The 23,711-nt window shown below is 36.2% G+C and overlaps 2 protein-coding genes across 2 annotated transcripts; one reads left to right on the plus strand and one right to left on the minus strand.

Moving 5' to 3' along the window:
- Positions 1–803: 803 nt before the first annotated feature.
- LOC104889145 (uncharacterized) lies at positions 804–14,825 on the plus strand. Its single transcript, XM_010674297.4, has 14 exons — positions 804–1,147; positions 1,234–1,346; positions 1,449–1,545; positions 1,749–1,873; positions 3,086–3,626; positions 3,801–3,986; positions 6,540–6,833; positions 7,170–7,322; positions 7,405–7,559; positions 8,575–8,680; positions 8,779–9,675; positions 11,038–11,125; positions 13,393–13,752; positions 14,505–14,825. Exons 1-14 carry the CDS (start codon positions 1,043–1,045, stop codon positions 14,699–14,701), a joined length of 3,417 nt encoding a protein of 1,138 aa, XP_010672599.2. The 5' UTR covers positions 804–1,042; the 3' UTR covers positions 14,702–14,825.
- Positions 14,826–15,919: 1,094 nt separating this feature from the next.
- LOC104889146 (30S ribosomal protein S1, chloroplastic) lies at positions 15,920–22,466 on the minus strand. Its single transcript, XM_010674298.4, has 7 exons — positions 22,038–22,466; positions 18,897–19,172; positions 18,528–18,608; positions 17,907–18,188; positions 17,718–17,828; positions 16,561–16,647; positions 15,920–16,371 (listed from the first exon to the last, which is right to left on the minus strand). The coding sequence occupies exons 1-7, from the start codon at positions 22,335–22,337 to the stop codon at positions 16,267–16,269; spliced, it is 1,242 nt and encodes a 413-aa protein (XP_010672600.1). The 5' UTR covers positions 22,338–22,466; the 3' UTR covers positions 15,920–16,266.
- Between the last annotated feature and the right edge of the window lie 1,245 nt (positions 22,467–23,711).

The following is a 23,711-nucleotide window of genomic DNA, read 5'->3' on the forward strand; positions in this document are numbered from 1 at the left end:
AATGTGAGATTATGAGTAAAAAAATGTCAAAAATTTTTTTTTTTTCTTTTTTTTTTTTGGTAGGAAGGGCTGCAGTAGTTAGGAAAAAGCGCAGCCCTTCTAGGTCAGAAGGGCTGCACTTTTTCCTATCTAGCGCAGCCCTTCTAGCTTAGCGCAGCCCTACTTAAAAAGTGAAGGGCTGCTACTGAAAGGGCTGCTGTCAAAAAGCGCAGCCCTACAGGCCTTTTTCAGTGCAACCCTTCTTCATTTTTCCACTAGTGATTTGTGAATACGAAAACGAATATTTTACTATTGAAGTGGAACATTACAAAATTCACTTACGAAAACGAACATTTTATTGTTGAAATGGAACATTACAAGAATTCATTTAGGAAAAAAGAACATTTTATTGTTGAAGTGAAACATTACCAGAATCCAAAAAATGAACATTTTATTGTTGAAGTGGAACATTAATAGAATTCAATTACTTAAATAGAACATATGCTTATCAAATATAGAACATATAAGGGAAAATAGAATATATTATTTGGTGGAAAATAAGTTTTAAAAGAACATTTTTAAAATAGAACATACGCTTATCGAAAATAAAACAGACTCACGAAATATAGAATATAAATTTCCGCTGAAAAATAAGCTTAAAACGAACATTTGTTGAAATAGAACATTTGCTTATTGAAAATAGAACACTTTTTTACGAAAAATAGATTATACTTTTTTTGCTGAAAAATATGCTTATAATGAATTATTTACCAATCGAAAATCGAATAAATTTACTGAATGCATAGAATTTTCATTCTCGAAGTGTGAATATTAGTCAAGATTTGAAAAACTTTTTGTGCTCTCACCCCCACTAAAGAAAGAAAACCTATGCATACTCGCCGGTAAAAAGTTGGAAGAAAAGACCAGCTAGTGTAACAAACGACGCCATCAATATCATATTCATCACTAACTATTCCTTCCTTCCTTCATTTCTTCCATTGCCAATTTCGCAACACCAACCTAAAATCCAAGAATCAAAGACACCCAAAAACACAGCAAAATCATGGTGAAAGTACGAATGAACACGGCCGATGTGGCCGCAGAAGTGAAATGCCTTCGAAATTTGATCGGCATGCGATGCTCCAACGTCTACGACCTCTCTCCTAAGGTAACTATACTTCTCTCTCTCTCCCCTCCTTTTCTATCCAATTATGGTTAGTATTTTATCAATGATTGTTTGATTTTTGAGTGCAGACTTATATGTTCAAGCTAATGAATAGTAGTGGAGTTACAGAATCTGGGGAAAGTGAGAAGGTGTTGCTGTTGATGGAAAGTGGTGTTAGGTTGCATACAACCGCCTATGTAAGGTAGGAGAGAGAGAGAGAGAGAGAGAGAGAGAGGAGAGGTTCAATGAGGGTTTAATTTTCGTTTTTGATTGATGATATTTTGACCCAATTGAATTTTTGTAGAGACAAGAGTAATACGCCATCTGGGTTTACTCTAAAATTGCGGAAGCATATTCGTACGAAAAGGCTTGAAGATGTAAGGCAGCTCGGGTATGATAGGGTAAGGAGATTTTGAGTTTGAATATGTAGTTAATGTTGTTGAATTTGTAATTGGAAGTAGTTTAATGTGTCTTTCGTTTGTATTTGTTTATCGGATGATTATGAGACACTTAATTTTATGTGCAATCAAAGGGATTCAATATATTGTCGAAATTGTTGAGTATAGGTGGATGATGGTGTAACTTTTTTCTTTTGTGATTCCAGATTGTTCTTTTCCAGTTTGGGTTGGGTCCTCATGCACATTATGTCATATTGGAGCTCTATGCTCAAGGAAACATTATACTTACTGATTCTGAGTTTACTGTTTTAACTCTTCTTCGGTCTCATAGGTATGTCACTCTTGCTTTTCTGGTCTTGCATACTTTAGGAGCTTCTTTTGGAAAATAGAGATACGTTATCTATTAAAACAAATGGAGCACTTTCAGATGGATTTATATAGCAAAGCAAGCAAGCAATTTTGTCTAAGTTATCTGATTTAGCTAGATGCATATGTGTATGCTGTTTGTATGTTCTCAAATGCAGGACTTTTTCTTATTACCAAAGAATTACTATATTTGTTAGTATGTGTACGAATGATGAAGGAATATACTCATGTTTGAGGTGCCATATTAGGATCAGAAGGGTAAATCTGTTAGGTTTCTTATAACCTTCCATTGAGACAATGAGAGTACTATTTTCTATAATCTGTATCCTCAAGGAATTGTGTCAATTGCCTTAGTTGATGAAATGTTATGCTATTTCAGTTCCTTTACTTTTCCGCTCTTATTGTCCTCATGAATTGGTTTATTGAAGAAAAACATTGGTCTATTGAAGAAAGATGACTCCAGTCTACTAGGCACCAGTGTCTTAGCTGTAATGCGAAAACTATAGATCATGATATATGCATGGACTGACAGTGATAAGTAGCCTGCATGATGAACTTATTGGTTTAGTTATAACCGTATTGGTGATGCAATAACTTAAGTGGCTACCATAGAACTATTCTGAAATCAAACTATACACTTTTGTGCGGTTTTGCCGATTTTTGGTCTATGGTCATCATCCAATTGAAAAAGTTGAGGGAATACAAGAAAACTGCTTTCTAATCATGAGTTAGCTTGTTGGTTGAAATGATGTTCTTGTCTTGTTAGTGTCTTTTGCTCTCCTTTTCTTCTTCTTAATTATTTTGGGATATTTATGGTTAAAGATGGGACTGGGCTGGCCAGAGGCCTGACCAAGGCACCTCTTGGCAGAACATGCTGTTCATGCCCATCCCATGCCTGACTGCCAGACCTAAAACTAAAACCCATGGGGCCGCTGAGCCTTGCATAGGCTTAAAATTATTACGTTACTATGCTCTTTTGTGCTGAAATTGCCTTGCCTTCGCATCCAAAAGTGCGATCTTGCCTTCTCCCATTCTTCGGGCCAGTCTGTCCAGAGCCATCTTTATCTATGGTCCCTTTTCCCCTTCAAGATTGGCTGTGTTGTAATATGAGAGGAAGATATTTTGAACACTTCAATTTGCTCTCTGTTCGGCTACTGAGCTACTACTTATGTAACAGAGATGATGATAAAGGTTTTGCAATTATGTCCCGGCACCGTTACCCAATCGAATTTTGTCGAGTTTTTAAGCGTAGCACCAGCTCCAAGCTCAAGGAAGCTATTGCAGCTTCATACGAACAGGGAGAAGATGAGGAAGTTGAAGCTAAAGAAGATGGAAGCAATGTTTTGGACACATCAAAAACTAAGAAAAATGCTAAAAAGGGTGGAAAAATTCCCGATGCGAACAAGACAGGAAATGATGGTACTCGTTCAAAAAAATGCACATTAAAGATGGTCATTGGGGAGGGCTTAGGTTATGGTCCGCAGCTGTCTGAGCATATGATATTGGATGCGGGTTTGACACCAAGCATGAAAATTTCAAAAGATAACAAGCTGGATGAGGGTAAAGTTGAAGTTTTGGGCCAAGCTGTGGGCCGGTTTGAGGATTGGCTAGAGGATGTTATTCTTGGAAGTAAAGTTCCTGAAGGTTACATTTTAATGCAGACAAAGAAACCAGGAGGAAAGGACTCTGGTACCACAGTGCCAGACCATTCCAGCAAGGTTGTTATCCTTTAGTTTCTTCCATTTGAATGGTTTGCTGATGTCTTGGATTCTAGTATAGATATGAATAACTTATTAATCTTTATCTGTCATGTTAAGGATATCTATCATCTTGTTAGCTGTACAAACTATTTGGATGCTTCATTTACCTCCCTTTTGGTCTTATATTTGCAGATTTATGATGAATATTGTCCTATCTTACTGTATCAATTCAAATCAAGGGATTTGTTGAAGTTTGAAACATTTGATGCAGCTTTAGACGAATTCTACAGTAAGATTGAGAGTCAGAGAGTTGAGCAGCAGCAAAAAGCAAAAGAAGGATCTGCTATGCAAAAGCTTGACAAAATACGCATGGATCAGGTGTGTATCACTTTTGCTAAAAATGCTCTTTAATGTCTTAAGCTGGTAATCTTGGTTTCTGATATTTGGAGAGCCTTATTCTCTAGAAGCTTTTTCATGTCATGTGAAGGATATATTATTGCTGATATCACATGCTGAATTTCCAAGGAAAGTAAGCATAGGGGAGCATGTCCCTCTTTTTTTAATTTATTTTTTTTTGGGGGGGGGGGGGTTGTGGTAGTGATGGTGTTTGACTCTAGCATGTGAGAGGCAGAGGAAGGAGGGCTATTTTCAAGGTAATCATGTTGTTGAAAAATTTTGAATTGGAGGGAAGGTTCATTAAGACGGATATAATCAAATTATTAAAATAAATTTTTGGAAGTAAATATAGATGTAATTCTATGTTTAGTACCTTCATACACAAGAAATATGGTGCTATCATGGTCATGGATTTTGGGCCTATAAATCTACAAGTCTTGATACCAAAGTCGAAGTTTTGACCAAGTTCTCCGCTACTCGTTAAGGTCCTTATAGCAGATGGAGTAGTTGAACAAGAAGAGAGGTGAAAAGAGTGATCAAGGTTTAGAGTAATCTGTCATAGATTATGTTGCAGTTAAAATATTGACCATATTAATGGAGTGTGAGAAATTTTGTCTGAAAGGAGAAGGTGGATCAAAGGTTAGCATACTTAGCAATAGGCTGAAAGCTTTTGTTCGCACTAGTTTCGGAGAAATTCAGTTCAGGTAATGAACTTTTCCGGAGTAGATGAAGCCCTTTCTCTTTATATGACAATGGTGAGATTGAAAGTCATTCATATTGCGTTTTCTGTTTTCTACTTTTGATGAAACAAGTTTTATGGCAGTAAATGCAGTGGACGTATATGTCTATTATGATGATCCTACAAGTTTCATGAAACGGTTTTGTTAGACACTGAGGACACAGATTATGTTTGCTAAAGAGAGGTTGGCTAACAAAATAGATGATTTGAGTGGTTACAATATCAATTATGTCAATCGAAGTACTTATTTCAATCCTGAAAAGTCACAACACTTCCCTTTCAGTCTCCGTCGAACTCCTTTGACCATTCATATCTCGTACTGTGTATTGGTAGAAAATATGAAAGATTGATATTTTTAGATTTTGCAATGACACCAATCGAAGAAGGCCGCGACAATAGTTTTTCTTATGCATTGTAAAATTTTACGATCAAGTTTGTAAAGTTTGACCTTCAATTTTAAGTGTTACAATTATATAAGAATAGAGAAAGAATTAAAATTCTAGTACATGTTTGGAGTCAAGTCTCCTATTTCTTGAAATCAAAGATAATCTAGTAGCATATTACTTATGTAACAGAGATGGGTCAAGTTCTTTGCTTTTAATTACTTCCTCCGTTTTTTATTAGATGTTACACTTTTCAAATCACGGACTCCTAGGTAATTTTTAGAGAGGAAAGAGATAGAGAGAATGAAAAACAAAAGGGTCCCATACTCCCATGTGAACATGTGATAGGAGAGAGATAGAGAGAAGTTATTACCCAAAATAAAAGTGTAACATCTATTTTAAAACTTCCTAAAATAGAAAGTGTAACATCTAAAAAAAAAACAGAGGAAGTATATAAAATTTTCTCAGTTCGTTGTGCGAAGAATTTATAGGACTTCTCATGGTAGGGCTTAAAGCTTCTCACTCATTTAATGTATCGATGCTATTTTATGTGAGTAGAAGATGTATGGGTGGGGTCTTATGGTTTATGCTTTCTCTGAAGCCTAATAGACTATGTTACTCATACTCGAGTACTTTTGTTGGACACCGACATGCGTCCAAGTATCTCACTTGGCTATATTATGAAAATTTACATTTTTGTAGCCTAAGATAAAATGTTGAAGTTTCCAACTGTCCATATCCATGTTGGAGTCTTGAGATCCAACACGAATACTTAGAGGTTCTCAAACTCCTGATTTCATACTTGATCTTTTCAATCTTTGATGAATTAATATAATTTATTAAGGTGATGTGAAGTACCTTAAGATAAATAGAGATAATAGTCCCTGAATACCTCATATTCCCTCTGATTTTTATGAGTTTACTCATTTCTTTGAGCATAGAGTTTTAGGAGAAATAGATTTGTGGGTCATAGAAGGAAAGAGAAAGTATAAATTTATTGACATATTATATTGAAGTTAATGTTGTGGGTCATAGAAGGAAAGAGAAAGTATAAATTTATTGACATATTATATCGAAGTTAATGTTGTGGGCCAAGAAAAGTGTAAATATAATAATAAACAATTGGTGCGACCAATCCAAAAAAAAGGAAAAAAAAGAATGGGATAAACTAATAAGGAACAACCCAAAATGGAAAATGGGTAAACTAATAAAAATCAGAGGGAGTATTAGATACTTAATGGTGTTTGCATGTTTGTCGTCACAAGTCTTCATCAAAACTGTAAAATACTTTCTCCTTGCATTAATATGGTTCTTCTGTCTCATCAAAACTGATGTTTCACTCCTTCAGATTATGTTCCCCTTATTTTTCAATGGGTTTTGCTGGAGCTAAGAGCTGTTGGCTTACTTCTGTAGGAAAATCGTGTAGTTACTTTGAGAAAAGAAGTTGAGTATTCTGTCAAGATGGCAGAACTGATTGAATATAACTTGGAAGATGTTGATGCTGCTATATTGGCTGTACGTGTTGCTTTGGCAAATGGTATGAATTGGGAGGATCTTGCACGCATGGTGAAGCAAGAAAAAAAATCCGGAAATCCAGTGGCTGGTCTAATTGATAAGCTCTATTTGGAAAAGAACTGCATGACACTGCTATTGAGCAATAATCTTGATGACATGGATGATGATGAAAAGACACTTCCAGCAGATAAGGTTGTACAAGTTACTATGTGATTTAAGATTGTTTGCATAAAAGTTGTCTTAAACCTTGCCCCTACTACATCGCTTGATTTTAAGTCATCAACTCTATATCAGGCAAGATTGAATTGCTGTTTTCAAATGCTTGGATGATGGTTTTAATTCTTAAGATACCTAGAATAAATCCATGTCTTGTTTTGACATCTTTTCTGCTTCAACATAACTTTTAACCTTTGCTTCTGTCAGTATTTATCCTCCCATGTTTGTTAAGGTCAAGTTCGGGATACTTATACTGTTTGTAGTCTGAGTCTCTTCTTATTTTCTTTTATCTTTTATCCTTCTATTATGTAGGTAGAAGTTGATTTATCCCTCTCAGCGCATGGTAATGCTCGGCGGTGGTACGAAATGAAGAAAAAACAAGAGAGTAAACAGGAAAAGACTATTACAGCTCACGAGAAGGCTTTTAAAGCTGCTGAGAGAAAGACGCGTCTCCAGCTCTCACAGGTATCTGAGAAGTGTTTATTGTTGCAGTCCTACCTTGTCATATTGTTTATCAAGTATCTAATTTTTAATTCTTGATTTTCAGGAAAAAGCAGTCGCCACAATCTCTCATATGCGTAAAGTCCATTGGTTTGAGAAGTTTAATTGGTTCATCAGCAGTGAGAACTATTTGGTTATCAGTGGACGTGATGCTCAACAAAATGAGATAATTGTCAAGCGTTATATGTCAAAAGGGGATCTGTAAGTAGTCAATAATTAGTTGGTTGTGCTCCCAAGAAATAAACACATCTTTGGCTGTTGTTTCACTTTCTGGTTCCCTGAATGGTTGTTTTGGCTCTTATGCAGTTACATCAATGCTGTGAGTCTGTGACCATAAGAATCTTTGCTTCATTTTTCTGTCTTGCCTGTTTCGGGTAACAGGTGTAATTTGCTGTGGCCATTATTCTCACCTAAAATAGTGCTTCTGCAATTTACGAAGCTTATAATTAGTATTTGGGCCTGAATGCCTGACCTTGTTGCATGGAAAATTGTTTTTGGCCTGACAGGTTAAATGGTAAATCATAGCAATTATCTCCGGATCCTTACTTTATATTTATTTTGTTATCATAATTACGTTGCCATATAAGATTTTGAGAAGAGAATCACAAGATCTAATTAGATTGATGGACAAGTCTTTATGTTGATATTGAGGTCGTCAGATCAAGGCTTGCAATGACAATGACAGTATTTCTTTTCTTTAAAATGTATGAGAATGATTTTAGTAAGACTCACTGGATGAGGGAGAACACTACATGGTGGATAGATTCGTTTGACAACGCCTTAATGTATATGTGTAGATAGCATCATAAAATAATTATTGCATCTTATTGTGTCTGAATTCTCCCTTTATAAGCATGACGTTTGTGGCTTTTCTATCACTCTCTTTCGCATATTCTTTTCATGTCTTATGAAGTTCAATGATATACTTAACTTTCTTTGCTTGTGGTTCTCTCTACTCTCTCCTCATAACATTTATTTGTTTCCTCTCTCTCCCTCTTATCTCTCTCCTCATATTGGGTTTTATAATATCTGACTCTTCGTGCCTCCTGCCCATGTTGCATGTATTTGAGAAAGGAGGAAGTATTAACTTGTATCTTTTCTATTCCTAATCTCTCATTTTCTTGGTCTGGTTATGTGTGAGAAGGAAAAGTCGAAATTGTGTATTACTTTGCTGCATTGATACTTCTATTTAATTTGGCATTACATGTTGAAACAGGTATGTGCACGCTGAGCTGCATGGAGCTTCGAGTACTGTGATAAAGAACCACAAGCCTGAGCAGCCAGTCCCCCCTTTGACATTGAACCAAGCTGGATGTTATACTGTAAGTTGATTAGGCAGCTAAGCTTTTTCTTTTGCTTTTAGCCAATCATAATAGTATACTTGGATGTTGGATATCTTCTCATCTTTTTTTTTCCACAGGTTTGCCTTAGTAAAGCATGGGACTCAAAGATTGTTACTAGTGCTTGGTGGGTCTACCCTCACCAAGTAAGTAAATCGGCTCCAACAGGAGAATATCTTACAGTTGGAAGCTTCATGATACGTGGGAAGAAGAATTTTCTTCCTCCTCATCCTCTTATAATGGGGTTCGGTCTGTTATTTCGTGTGGACGAGAGTTCCTTGGGATTGCATCTTAATGAAAGACGAGTTAGAGGTGAAGATGAGGCATTAAATGTTCCAGAAAATGGGAACATGGAAATATCTGATTCTGATTCAGATAGTGAAGCCACAAAACAAACTATTGAAAAAGATAATTGTAGTGTACTTGCATCAACAGAAAATAATTCGGCACTGTTAGGAGGATCTTTGGTCCATGGTTCTGCTCAAGATGACTATATTTCCTATCCCAAAGCGAAAGACTTAGTAGGAACTGAAACTGAGAGTAACTTGGCTTCTAAAGTACATGATTCTGAAGGAAAGAACAGCACTTCTGCTTCAGTTGAACTGGAAGATCTCATTGATAAAGCTCTTGAACTTGGATCTGGAGCTGTTTCTGGTAGAAAATTTGAACAGACATCTAAACTCACTAAGTCTGAGGAATGTAAAACTCAAGAAAAAGTCTCTGTTAAAGATAAACCCCATGTCTCCAAAGCTGAGAGAAAGAAACTGAAAAAAGGCCAGAAAGCTGGTGATGGACAGCTTATTGATGAACAGGGAGAAGTAGATGGCCATTCTTCAACCATCCAATCTGACACAAAAACTTCATCCATGGGTGGTGGTAAAGTTGCTCGGGGTAAGAGGGGTAAGCTGAAAAAGATGAAGGAAAAATATGCTGATCAGGATGAGGAAGAAAGGAGCATTCGCATGGCTTTACTTGCGGTGAGTATTTTTTTGTGTGTGCTAAAGTGTGTGAAGTTGGAGCCATCATCTAAAAGAAGCTTGCCTGTTGAATAGCTTTTTGCTGAAGATGGTTTTTCTTTAATGGGAAAGCATTACATTGTATGAACATGTTAGTCATCTAATAGAAATTTTTTGCAGACCTGTGTGCGAGCTTATTGAGTTGTTGTCTATTCATGCTTTTTCATGTTGCTGATTGTTTAGTGCTCTATATGTTGCTTTTTTACATTAGGAGAACTGTAATATTCACTTTGGTGTTGATATATAATCATTTACGGTTCTTGATTTTTCATGCACTATCAATGGTCATGTTTTATAAATTTACTGATTGTATTTGTATCTGTTGTGCTGTCATTTCTACTTTGTTTTATTACATTTTGTGCACATACTTTGTCATGTACACTTATTGCTAACCTTAAAAACTCATTTTATTATTTACCATATTGAAGCTACCTCCTTTTGTTAGATGTTATCTGAATCTATTCAGGTGTCACAGTCTCATGAACACTGTTTTAGATTTTTCTTTCTGCTCCAGTATTTGTATGTCTCAGCTTCTGAAAATAAAAATATTTTTTAAGGTGCCGAAAATAAATTTGGATGGTAACGTCATAGGTAATATTGACAAATAATTCATCATTATTTACTAGAATATTGATTGTTAAAAGATTGGTCAGTTGCATGTGATAGGAAGTGGAATTTTATTATTATATTGCTCCAAAGGTCATTGTTTGTAGCAGTTTCTGAAGAAAGAAAGTCTTTAGTTATCTTATGCTACCAATCTTATAAGGGTTCTGACATAATGCTTTGATTTTAGAGTATTATTATCTAGTCAATACTCAAATTGTAAATATCTGCACGTGACACTAGGCTGAATGATATATTATATCCTGTCTTGCCGCATCGTTTATGTATGTTAATATTCTTTATTTAAGGTGAGAAGTGCTTCATTCAATTTCTTGTGCAAGAGAGAAACAATTGGAGGAAAACGAAAAGGGCCCTTGGAGTGTATCTATGCATCTGATTGTTCAACTATATAGTTATTTGTTTGGCCAAATTTTGAATCAGATAATTAGTTTTCTGTCGTCTTTTTTCGACCAGTAATAATTAGTTTGATTGAGATAGAAAGAGTTGGATTCGAATTATATGATTCTACTGTTAGAAGTGGTAGAAATTACACCGTTTTATCCAATATGTTTTAGCATCAAGTCTTTGCATACTTCATTCTATAAATTTCAAGTGAGAAAATGAAGAAATCCAGCGTGGCAATTATTCACGCAAGACAGTAGCTTTTCATATAGTCCGTGTTATAATTTTTTGTAATGTTTATTATTTTTGGATTTTCAGTCGGCTGGAAAGATACCAGATGATAAGAATGAGAATGATGCCCAAGATCACAACGTAGCAACAAGTACAAGAAGGGAACTTCAAAATGGTATGTTCTTACTAGTTTATATATATGAATATCAGATGTTTCCCATCCCAATGGTTCATGGTTAACTGTGAAAATTATATTACAGTAACTCAACCTCTTTCTTCTTTTCTTCGAGTGTTAGAATAGGAATATATGCATAAATATGTGGCAGAGGGTAGAATGGCAGGACTTGCTGTACATATTTAGAAGCATCTAGTGCAAATTAACCCAATTACTTTGAGATTTTGAATTTTCCCAATGGAGTAACTCTTGAAAGCCTCAGCTGCTTTAGCCAATTACAATAGATAACTTACCTCTTTCTTCTTTTCTTCGAGTGTTAGAATAGGAAAATATATGCATAAATATGTGGCAGAGGGTAGAATGGCAGGACTTGCTGTACATATTTAGAAGCATCTAGTGCAAATTAACCCATTTACTTTGAGATTTTGAATTTTCCCAGTGGAGTAACTCTTGAAAGCCTCAGCTGCTTTAGCCAATTACAACAGATAACTTACCTTATCCCGCAGCAGATTGCATATAAGGTGGCTCCTAGAAAGGTGCACGTATTCAGTTCCAACCGAATGCCATACTATTTCCATAAAGATGTTTATATCCGCCACAGCAACTTCTTGCTCACTCCATACCCACTGGCCACTGTTGTGCCACTAATGTAGAACAGAGAAAGGAAAGGGGGGGGGGGGTAGACTTACCAATCACCATGCAGGCATGCACAGAAATAGCCTCCTTTCGGAGATAGAGCCACATGATAGTGACAAAAGAGATGCAAGTAGGACTTGCTATTATTCTAACAAAGCATATAAAATACAGCTGTGGCAAGCGCTGGCCTTCTCTTTTGGAGCTTAAATTTCTAAAGTTATCTTACCAAATCCCAGTTTCCACACAAAAGCTTTTAAGAGGAACCTTAGCCTTTCAATGGTTGTTTTATTGACGAGGAAATTAGCAATGCAAAATACGCAAACATAAATTAGTCCTTACCCAATCATCTATCCACGCTTTGGGAACTTCCTCCATAGATGAGTGATCCAGTATTTTGAGCTTTTCAGTAAGATCCTTTATCTTTCTGTCATGGGAAGGCATCCATACGTGAAAATTCTGAGCATAATCAGTATGGGAAGCAGATGGACAAGCAGCAATGAAGCAAGTTAAACAAGTTATCTAAGATTACTGTTTGTAAACATGTGAAGGAGGTCAGAATTTGCAATTGCATATCTTGGGTTCAAGCTATAGTGTAGAGATCAAGAAAGTTTGTCAAGCTTTTTACTTCTGCAGAAAAGATTGTCGGGGATTTAGGACTCAGGTTAACTGATATAGCAGATGGATGGCAAGAATATTTGGGATACAAAGTAGTCTGCTTAGATATGATGGAAGGCTCTTCTATATGAGGGACCAAAAGGAAAAAATAGTAAATATTATGGTTGGATCTGATCATGCAATCAAACAAGTAGTTCGCTTCTCAGTATTCAGTAATTGAGGAGGCATATGGTTTGTATAAACAATTTATCGTCTTGAATATAAAATTGCTTTATGATTGTCTATCAAAAAAGAATACAACAGTTGGCAGTTTGGTTAATGTAGAAACTGAAAGGTAGTATGGTGTACGTCGTCCTTTTCTTTCTACCTTTTCTTTCTAACCACAACACTTTGACTTCCACGCTCTTTAATGCACAACTGTCACCATAAACATCTTCAATTGTCTAGTATTTTTTTTCTTTAAAAACCTGATATTTATAGACCTGAGACTAAATCAACACCATACGCTAATATTTGATTCATATCTTAATGAATAAGTTAGGTCAAAGTTAGTATATGAATAGTGTAAAAGTCAGAGTGTTGCAAGTAAAAAGAAACTAAGGAAGTAAGAGTGATAATTGAGACTTGAGGCATCTGATTTACTTGTGAATTTACTAATAAAATGTGGCAACTGGCTGGGCATTGTGGCTCAAACTGTGCTGCATGATCAAGGCATGATGATCCTCCCAAGAAACTGAAACATGCTAGGACATTGCCGAGCAATATGGCCATGACCTTGACACTTGAATATCTGCTTCACTTCGTAACAAGTTGTGCAGGAGTCAGATTGGAAGTTGAGTCTTTATAAAAGTATACTCATGAGAAGTCGAAGTGCCACTCTTCTTTATTGAGATCCACAACTTCATGACTTGTAGGGGAATCTGACTTGGGCACATAATTAGGAAAAAAAAGACTTACCCTTCGTGCGTACTTCATGTCTTGATAAAAAAAATGACCGACATTTCCTCATTTTACAGGTCCAGAAGATGCTGTGAAAATATGCTACAAGTGTAAGAAGCCAGGTCATCTTTCTCGTGAATGTCCAGAACATCCTGAAGAAAGCTCACTTGATCGTAGAAATGGCAAGCTTGAGAATCCTGATGGAAATTCCACTATTGCTGCTTCTGAGATGGAGCAGATGGCAATGGAGGAGGATGATATACATGAGATAGGCGAGGAAGAAAAAGAAAAGCTTAATGATGTGGATTACTTGACTGGTCTTCCACTACCCAATGATGTTCTTTTGTATGCTGTGCCTGTTTGTGGTCCATATACTGCACTACAAAATTACAAATACCGTGTGAAGATAGTTCCCGGCACGGCAAAGAAAGGAAAAGGTATTCATTAATTATTAATCATGTTGTCATTTTTAATTTTTGCTTACATAATTGGATATGCTGCTCATCTTGAAGCACACATTTGGCAGAAACCCAGTCCTTTCACCCCCATCATCAACCAAATGAAGGAGAGATTTTTTGTTTAAAAAACTTAATGACTGAATAATATAAATAAAAATGAAAGAGAGAAAGTGAGTTGCAAATTTTCAGGTAGATAGATAGGTTAACTGAAGGCGTAAAGAATTATGATATCGAATCCGTTTATTTTACAATTATTTCCACAGATCTTGTAATAAACAATGCTGTTCTTTATGGCCAATTCCATCGACTTTTATGTGGAACTTGAAAATTTTGGACTTTTCACAATAATCTTTGGAAGTTTTAGGATTAACTGCGCCGAACTGCCTTATGTCTATGCTATTTTAAGTGTCACCTCCAAAAATAATACTAACGTGTAGATTAAAAATGCTCTTCTAAGGGCCTCTTCTCTTCGGCGTAAAACAGCCGAGCTGAGCCGAACCGAACCGAACCGAACCGAAGTGATTCTTTTATTATTGTTTTTTTTTCTTTTGATTTGTAAATCTGGAAATGGTTATTATCCCAATATTATTAGTGGTATGGTAGCATTGAAAGCAAAAGTGACAAATTTTTTGGATGGTTTTATCTGATGATCTGAATTTGAAACATGCTCCAGTTTAATACTATGATTTAATCACGTTTGCAACTGATGTATATCTCTGTTGCTTGTTTAGCTGCAAAAACTGCCATGAATTTGTTTAATCACATGCCTGAAGCGAGCATCCGAGAAAAGGAACTCATGAAAGCATGTACTGATCCTGAATTGGTCGCGGCTATGATAGGAAACTCAAAGATTACAGCTGCAGGCTTAACACAATTGAAGCAGAAGCAAAAGAAAGGAAAGAAGGCTAGTAGCAAAGCTAGTAGCTAATTTTGTTGAGGCTATCTCCCAAAGGAACTTTGTTTTGTACAGGAAACTGCAATTAAGTTTGTTCCCATGACAATACCTTACAAATGCTATATATGATTAATCAACTTTTAAATTTTCCGAATCATTCCGTTTATGATGTGGATGAGCTGATCAGTTTGTTGGCTGGAGCCTCTTCTTTGGAGTTCAGAATGGACGCTTAACAATGGTGTGGCAATGTAACCCTATAAGGCTATAACACAAACCTTAAGCTTGTGTTGCTTTACCCATAAGCCTCTAACCAAGCAGGTATCTTCTCCAGACTTATTACATTAGGGTTACATGTTACCAAAACTTCACCATGGAAGGAAATCAAGATCTTGCATTATATTGGTAATATTAATATTGAAATTTGATCCCTTAAAAACCCTTGTCATGATTCATGACTATTGCCCACCATTACCATAAAAATTAAGAAAAATTAATGTGTAATCCAAAAAGGAGGGACTTGCTTCTAATTAGCTAATTGGTGAGACAGGGGCATACAAAGCCGATGATCAGTAGCTAATCTGAGAGATTTTAGTTAGAGCAAAACCAATGGTTAGATCAGTTTTAGGGGTCATTAATTATTTTATTAGTTACTCTTTCCTCCACTTCGTTTATGTCCAACTCACCCAAAAACCCTTACTTTTTATTACTCTCAATAGTTAGACTGGTTTGTAGGATCATTAAACTCTCTCTCTTATTTGCCATACCCCAAAACATCAAAACTAAATTAACTAACCCACTTTTCTCTTGCCATATGCCCACTATTATATAGCTTTGGCTGACAATTTTTTGGGATTGACGGTTCATCCTAATGCCCAGTTCATCTTCTTCTCTCTCCTCTTCGTATTCTCTCCTATCTTTTATTATTACTTTTTTCCTCTCTCATGAACTCCTCCAAAAATCCAACTGTTGTGTATGTTCTTATTTTTTTGAAATGATTTTCAACGCTTGATTTTTGGAATAGCTCCTTTTTTTTTACATACTTTTCTCAAACTAATCCTGAACATAGGACGTTCGAATTATTATAAAAAAGATTTATCAAAATTTGGAACTATTCTTAAATAATTAAAAGTTTGTGAAAATTGGGATTCCTACTCAAGTCACGAGGTACAAAGCCTATCAACTAGAATACTAGATCAAGCACCTTTGGTAATTGGTATTGTAATAGATAAAACACTTTATTCTTCTGTAAGCTACATTTGAATATTTTGGAGCTGTTATACATTATGTAACATCAAAGTCACAAGGTACAAATCCTATTATTTAGTTGGGATGCTGCTGCCCACGATGGATACAAGTAAATGAGATGATGCCAAGGCCCCATCTGATTCATAGTCTCTCTCTCTCAGATATAATCAGCAGCATTTATACTCTTTTATCTCAAACAAGAAGAATACTTGCACAACATTAAGACAAATTATCAGCTAGAAGAGAAGGTTGGACGGGTTCACATTACAGCCGGAAAGAATATGATGCCACAAATTATAATTACAACTAAAATACAGAATCAAAACTGACAGGTCGGAGTTGGACAACTATTTTCATGATTGTTCAGCAGCCGGAACAGCACTTAAATCTAGACCTTCTGGTGGCAAATCGGAAGTTACTGGTCCTAAGATTCCATCTGAGCTGAGAGTCAGACCACTCTGCACGTTCAAGATGTTCAAACGAAACACAAGGTCACCAAATATTCGAACAGGAAAGATATAAAAGCATTACAATACAAAATACCAGGATATGGTCACCGAAATGTAATCCAATATCTTATGTTAGATACAACTCTGAATAGAAATATTGCAAATGATGGTAAGCTAAAGAAAAAAATAAGCTAATACCTCAGGCTGGAATCTGAGCATGTCGGCACGAGCCATGGCTTCTGCCTGTGCAATCCTTTGTCTGAATGTTTGAGCCATTTCCTCAGCCTGTTACCAAGACATAAATGGTTGTAATTTCAATGTATTTAATAAATCTCATGTTAGTTCTTATTCAATAAACTTCTAGGAGGAAGAGAGACATATCATGTCTAGTTTTTTGTGATTCCCGTTTTAGCCTGAATAAATTGAAATTTTAATCACAAAACTCTAACAAGGAGTTGAAAGCCACATCAAGCAATAAGGCTCGGTTTGGTAGGGCGTAAAATATTTTCAATGTAAAATGATTTTCATGGAAAACAATTTACAATGGAAAACACAATTCCAAAATTAGTTTTCCGTTGTTTGGTTCGATGTAAGAAAAATGATGAAATGAAAGATAAATGGAAGGGAAAGTAAGGAGGTAGTGAGAGGAGTGTACAAGAGAGATAAGGAAAATAGTTTTCCCTTCATTTTGAAAGGAAAATGGTTTTCCATCATTGGGAGAGTAGTTTTATCCCAAGGGAAAATGGTTTTACACTCTTTTGCCAACCAAACAATGTAAAACTGAAAATAGAGGAAAACAATTTTCCGGGAAAACGTTTTACGCCCTACCAAACGGAGCCTAAGAGGTTCACCATCTCCCCCCCCAAAAAAAAAATATCTATCAGAGGGGATTTGTAAGTGAAAGGAGTTCAAAACTTTCCAGATTGGCATATAATAAAACCTTAATACTTAGTGACATAGGCATACACCGCAAATTATTGGATTAATGTGGGAGCACAAACTATAAGACGGTGTGGCAATAATCCAAATATAGATTTCTTCCCCTTGGAATGTTGCCATAGTGCCTAGGAGCATGTGCTCCCACAGTGCACCTAATATACTCTGCACTCTATTCCGTCGACTGTGGCAGTATAGAAGTGCCATAGCCTTTGCGCTTGGCACTGCATATGAGCATATCATACTACATTTTTTTTCTATGCATATTGTCAACTACATATAAAAAAAAGAAAAGAAATATTCCCTGATGACCAATATCTCTAGAAATTAAAAAGTTACAACAATAAGGAAACGTAAAGTGAGTAGTTTATAAAGTAAGAACCAGATGGTTCTTTAGGAGAGGGTAAGGGGGGAATTACCTTCTCAAAGACAAGCTTTGGGTTACGAATCATGTCACCAGGAGTAGGCTCCAACTTCTTTGTCGACAGACTCACTCTACCTCTTTCACGGTCATGGCTCAAAATCATGACCTAAAAATTTCAAGCATTTAATCATGTCTGCATTAAATGGCTAACTTCATTTCCCAGACAATTATATCAAAGTTATACCTTCAAAATGTCACCAGGTTGTAAGACAGTTGCAATGTCCGAAACACGGTCATGACTAATTTGACTAACATGAAGGAGCCCATTAATTCCACCAATATCAATGAAGGCACCATAAGGTTTGAGAGATTGGACAGATCCTGTAACAACTGATCCAATTCCAAGCTGTGCCTGGCTGTCAGCCATGGCTTTGCGGTTACTGAGTACCAACCTGGATTGTTCCTCATCAACCTCAACAAATTTTAAGGGGAGCTCTTTCTCAAGAAGTTCTTCCGCAGTAGATTTCTGACAGAGAAACATGACAACATATTATTGATCAAACAACCGACAATGTAAGAATAGCAAACAGGAAATGGATCTATATACTTATTTAAGAACAAAATTTCCATCTGAGGGGAAATCTTTTACATTTATTGAGCAACTTCTGGTGAAACTCATTCTTTGTTCATATTGAACATCTCTCCAATCTACTAGAGAAAGATGTGAAAATTACTCCAGCTTTTGGATCAGTGATACTCCATTACGAAAAATCATGCTCTGCTCTATAATGAAGAAGAGAGCTTACGACATATTAGAAGGGGGGGGGGGGGAGAGGGAGACGAAAACAGGCTGGAAGAAACTAACCGTTGATACTTGCGAAAAGGGAACAAAGCCACGGAGGCCCTCCACTAGAGCTACCACTCCACCTTTGTTTGCCCCAACAATCTGATACCAGCAAAGCAAAACAAGAGCAATCATGAAACAAGAAAAGTAACTATTATCTTCCAATATTCAACACATTAAGAACCTCAAGTATATGAAGCTTATTGTTTGGAGTAAAGAACCGTATCAATAATCAATCTATGACAATAACATGTGGAATGATGTGCTAGAAAAAATATCTGGCACAGAGAAGTGGAATGCACGCACTTCATATCATCCAATACAAACATAGTTGAATATCAAATAGATATAAAATGAGATGCAATCAAAAGTCAGAAAGATAATACCAACCTTCCCCTTAACAACAACATCTTCAGCTTGCAACTGCCTACACCTTTCCCATGCAAGCTCATACTGGATTGACCTTAAACTTAAGATTAAACTATCATCTGCTTCATTTTCACCAATGATTACAAATTCATCACGCAGACCTGGCACTATACCAGCTTCCTCGACATGTTTTATTCGGTGAATACAAGCTTCTTGGAGAGGCAAGTAAGCTGATGATTTTGCAGTTATGTCAACTAATGCTCCATTGTTATCTGTGCAGAATACTGTACCCTTGACCTGATGTAAAGTAAAGAAAGCAAATTACTTTGTTTCTACAGGGTCTTAGAAATTGAAACTGGCATATCACATATAAAATGACTTCTTTCCTACAGGGGCTTAGAAATTGAAAGTGACATCACATATAAAATGCCAAAAGAAGTAGATAAGCAGATTGAAGGAGGATTTTCATTATCTATTCTTATGGTTTACAAAAATTATGACATGGATTGGAAGTTTTGGGAAGTGAAAAAATGTGAAGTTGCTTGGTTAACAAATATATAGGTAGTTGGACTTTCTAGGAAATTCTACTTCCCACAATATGGAGGAAGTTGCTTAATTAGGTTTCCCTAAGTAAGTAGAACCTCCCATGGGAGGTTCTTCTTCCCATGATCAACCAAACACCATTTTCCACTTACTAGGAAATGAAACTACAAGCAGAAGACAACTTCCTAGGAATTGTTAATTCTTATGTTCAACCAAAAGACCACTTTATATGAGTCAAGTGACTAATACTATTAGTAATGAATTCAATTTAAAAGCAAAAGAAGGGATACAAAGCATGGGTAGAAGTCTGGAAAAGGGAACAAAAGAGAACCTGAATCTCACAATACAAAAAAATGGGACATGTAAGAGAAAGACCCATGAGTGCGAGCCCAAATAGGAGCTAAATACACCCCTTGATCCCATAAATTGACCAAAGAAGACTTCAGACCACAGATATTACAATCATTCCTCTCCAAACAACTATTTCTAATAATTTAAACTGCCTTATCAACTGATATCCTCTTAGATAACAGAAAAAGCTACGAACAACATGCTACATAGAGATTCAGTGGCACCATATGAATGTAGGTCATATTCAATTGCACCAGAAAGCACAATATTTAATGACTTGGAATAAGAAGATTAACAGTTTGTTTGGATAGCAAAATAGGAGGGAAAGGAGAGGAGGAAAAAGAAACGGTGGGGTAAGATGGAACTCCATTTTCTCTCCAAATCTGTCCAATTTTGGGGGGGGGGGGGAGATGTTCATTAAAGAGGTAGGGAGAGAACGGATCATTCCCTCTCCCTCCCCTTCCTTCCTCCAATCTCTTATCCAAACAAGAGAACTTGTTCCTCTCCCTTTCCTATCTGAGTTCCTTCCCTCTCTCGCCATTTCTTCATATCCAAACAAAGTGTAAAGGACCAACAACACCAACAAAGATAAAATAGAGAGGAGCAGTATTCTAAAAACAATTTTAGACATGGTCGTAAGACACAAGGACTACAGCCCATCTTTTTTCAGTCCACACCATCTATACTATCTCCAAACTGACCAATAAAATATGCTAACAGCATAACATAGACTAAAAACAAGGGGTATTTGGCAAAGCATGTCATTTTTCCATTAGGAAAGGCTGCATATGATAGAGAGCGCCTCTTCATTCTAAACTCGCATATTAACTTTGTAAGTAAGGTAGATATCAAAAGGCAACCCCTGCTTCCACTAGACAAAGAACCAAAAGAGCTACTAAATTACAAAACGAGTTTTCATAATTTTCGCAAATAATATTACTTCGAAAGTCAAATTATCACAAAAGTTCTTTAACCAGGCACTATAATAAGACTTGCATTTGTTAAGAAACAACGCACGGGACAGGCATTGTTTGAGCCCTTTTTGGTCCGTTCTAGTAACAGCATTCCTACTTTTATTATCACTTCCGGTACTGGCGGGGGCAATTACCATGTTATTAACCGATCGAAACTTTAATACAACCTTTTTTGATCCCGCTGGGGGGGGGGGGGGGGGACCCCGGGCAGTGAATGGAGAATATAGCCCTAATCTTCGGCCCGGGGAGCTTGAAATCTGGTAGTTCACTCATCCGCAATGATGGTTCATTAATGTCCATTGATTTCGGAGCCTTATGAGGTGAAAATCTCATGTAAGGTTCTGTAGAGTGGCAGTAAGGGTGACTTATGTGTCAACTTTTCCACTATCACCCCCCCCCAAAAAACCATACTCTCTAAGAGATCCATCCATTCATATTCTTTAGAACATAACAAATAATATAAGGTAAATGACATTTCAATCAATAAGAAGGTAAAATTAAGAATGCCTAGATAGTGCACATGCTTGTACGTAGAGCCTGATGCGCACATGTACATGGCTAAAAAGTCAAATGTACATGAATAATAAGTCAAATGAACACATGTACATGACTAACGATCCAAATGAACATATGTATATCTGTGTTAGTACATGTTCATTGATCTTTATGTTCATAATCTAGTGCTTGATGTTCATCGTGCATATGGTAGTCATCCTAGACGTGTGCATGTACTAATTTGGGTATAACTAAGTATCCAAAACTCATAACTAATATGAATAAGAAGTACAAATTAAAGTCAATACCTTCCTTAGAAAAATTCGATTTCCAACTCATATTAAGAAACAAAACAATCCACTTTGACCCCTCCTCTTCATTAAAGCTACATCACACTCCATCACGCAAAACCTAACCTTCCATTTCGATATTAAAGTCTTAAAACCTATGAAAATTCAATTCTTACCATATACACCTTTTGTCTGAAATTAGTTGTCACATTGTTCCAACCTCTCACATATCACAATTAAGGATACAACATAATAGTTCTGTTATCTAAATCCTCTCTATAATACCAATCAATTTAAATAATAACATTTACTACTGAAAACAAGAAGAATAAATGAAAAAAAACCCAAAATTAAGGAATTATCAATCTTAAAACATACTCTATACTCAAGCACATAATAATCAAAGCATGAAAATTTAGGAACTTCAAGAAATACCTATCAAATAAAATCAATAAATTGAACTAAAAATTTCATAAAACTTGGGAGTTTAAAAGAAAAAAGAAGAATACCCTGGTACCCAATTCAGAATTGAAGTCATACTTATCAAGAGCAGTATGAAAATCTTCAAGAGTAAAGGCAACACCTTGAGTAGGGGCAATACGACACCGTTCATAAGCATCTTCAAAGAGCTGCTTCAACTTTGCCCTTTCTCTTGTCTGAGCATTTGACACAGCAACTGCTGAAACAATTGGTGAAGCCCGAGGTTTAAGGGCGTGTTTGGATGAAAAGGGTTTTGAAAGGTGAGAATTTGAGAGTGGTGGGCATCTTAAACTTAAACCTCCTGCTAATTGTTGTGCCAAAGATGCCATTTTTATTACTTCTTTTCTGCTTCTTCTTCTTCTTCTTCTTCTTCTTCTTCTTCTTCTTCTTCTTCTTCGTTCTCACAACTGAATTTGGTGCTCTCCAGTGAAATCTTATGGATTTGTTTGGGTCATGATAAGGCAGTGGAGGGAGAAGGTGGGGCCTAGGGGTTGTTTGCTTGATGAATAAGTGGATTGGGCTGAGAATGAGATTATGGTTTGTGTGGGTAGTAGTAGAAATTTAGAGATCTTCTAACTTTAGCCTGGCCCAAGAAGAAAATTCCATATGTGAATTAGTTTTGGGACTGCATATGCTTGTACTTAATTATACACATGGGTATATATATTTTTGAATTAATAAGATGAATTTTCCTATTAGACTGGAATTTCACATATGTCCACCTGACCTGGATTAGTAGGCTCGACACTCTAAAAGTAAGGGGAGGGTAACGAAAATTCCTATCTTCAAAGTACCCCTGTGGGAATTGAGCCCCACAACCTCAAGGTTGGAAGGCACAATCCCTAACCACTAGACTAAACTTAGCTTGGTATATACACATGTAGGATAGGCATTATCCACCAAGTCATCTAACCCATGTATAAGAGATGAGTAGGAATTGAGGTTGGTTAAGTGGTGAGCTTTTCCATCTCCAATATCGAAGTCTATGATTCAATTCATATCGTTTAGTTGATGTTAAAAACATATAAAGAACAAAGTAAAGGCTAAAGTTCATATTTGTATGTTCTCAAGCTTATTTTCATTTCTCTTTAGCATTGTACAACCTTAAAATTGAATCATGATATAATAATACATACTACGACTATGTATACTTCCTAAAATGAATCCCATCCCTAAAGTGCCTTTAGTAGTGTTTGATCCCACAACCTTTGAAGTTGTGAGATATAAACCTTACCACTAGACCAATTACTACTTGGTATACTTCCTCCGTTCTAAAACTAATTAATGCAACACTTGCCTTTGGCATAGATATTTAGGAGGGAGTTGAAAGTGGTATATTTTTGTATCGTGTTAATATTTGTGTTAAATTAAGGAGAGAGAAAAGTTGTTTAATATCATACTCCCTTCGTTTCTTTTTAATCTACACACATTTTTTTTAGTCCGTTTCTTTTTAATCTACACACTGTTGCTTTTTCTATATTTAGTAACATGTCACATCTACTTTCTCCTCTTTTTCCACCCATATTATTCACTTTTTAATATTTTAACTCACTCTTTTGTTATTCTCTCTCATACTTTTGTACTTCCTCCTTGGTTCACCCCCAAAGTGAAGTGAGTAAATTAAAAAGAAACGGAGGGAGTATGTGGGTATTTTTTTCCATTTACAAAAGTGATGCATTAATCAAGGAACTATCGAAAAAGGG

This window comes from Beta vulgaris, chromosome 3, assembly GCF_026745355.1.
Source record: "Beta vulgaris subsp. vulgaris cultivar EL10 chromosome 3, EL10.2, whole genome shotgun sequence".
Taxonomy (NCBI): domain Eukaryota; kingdom Viridiplantae; phylum Streptophyta; class Magnoliopsida; order Caryophyllales; family Amaranthaceae; genus Beta; species Beta vulgaris.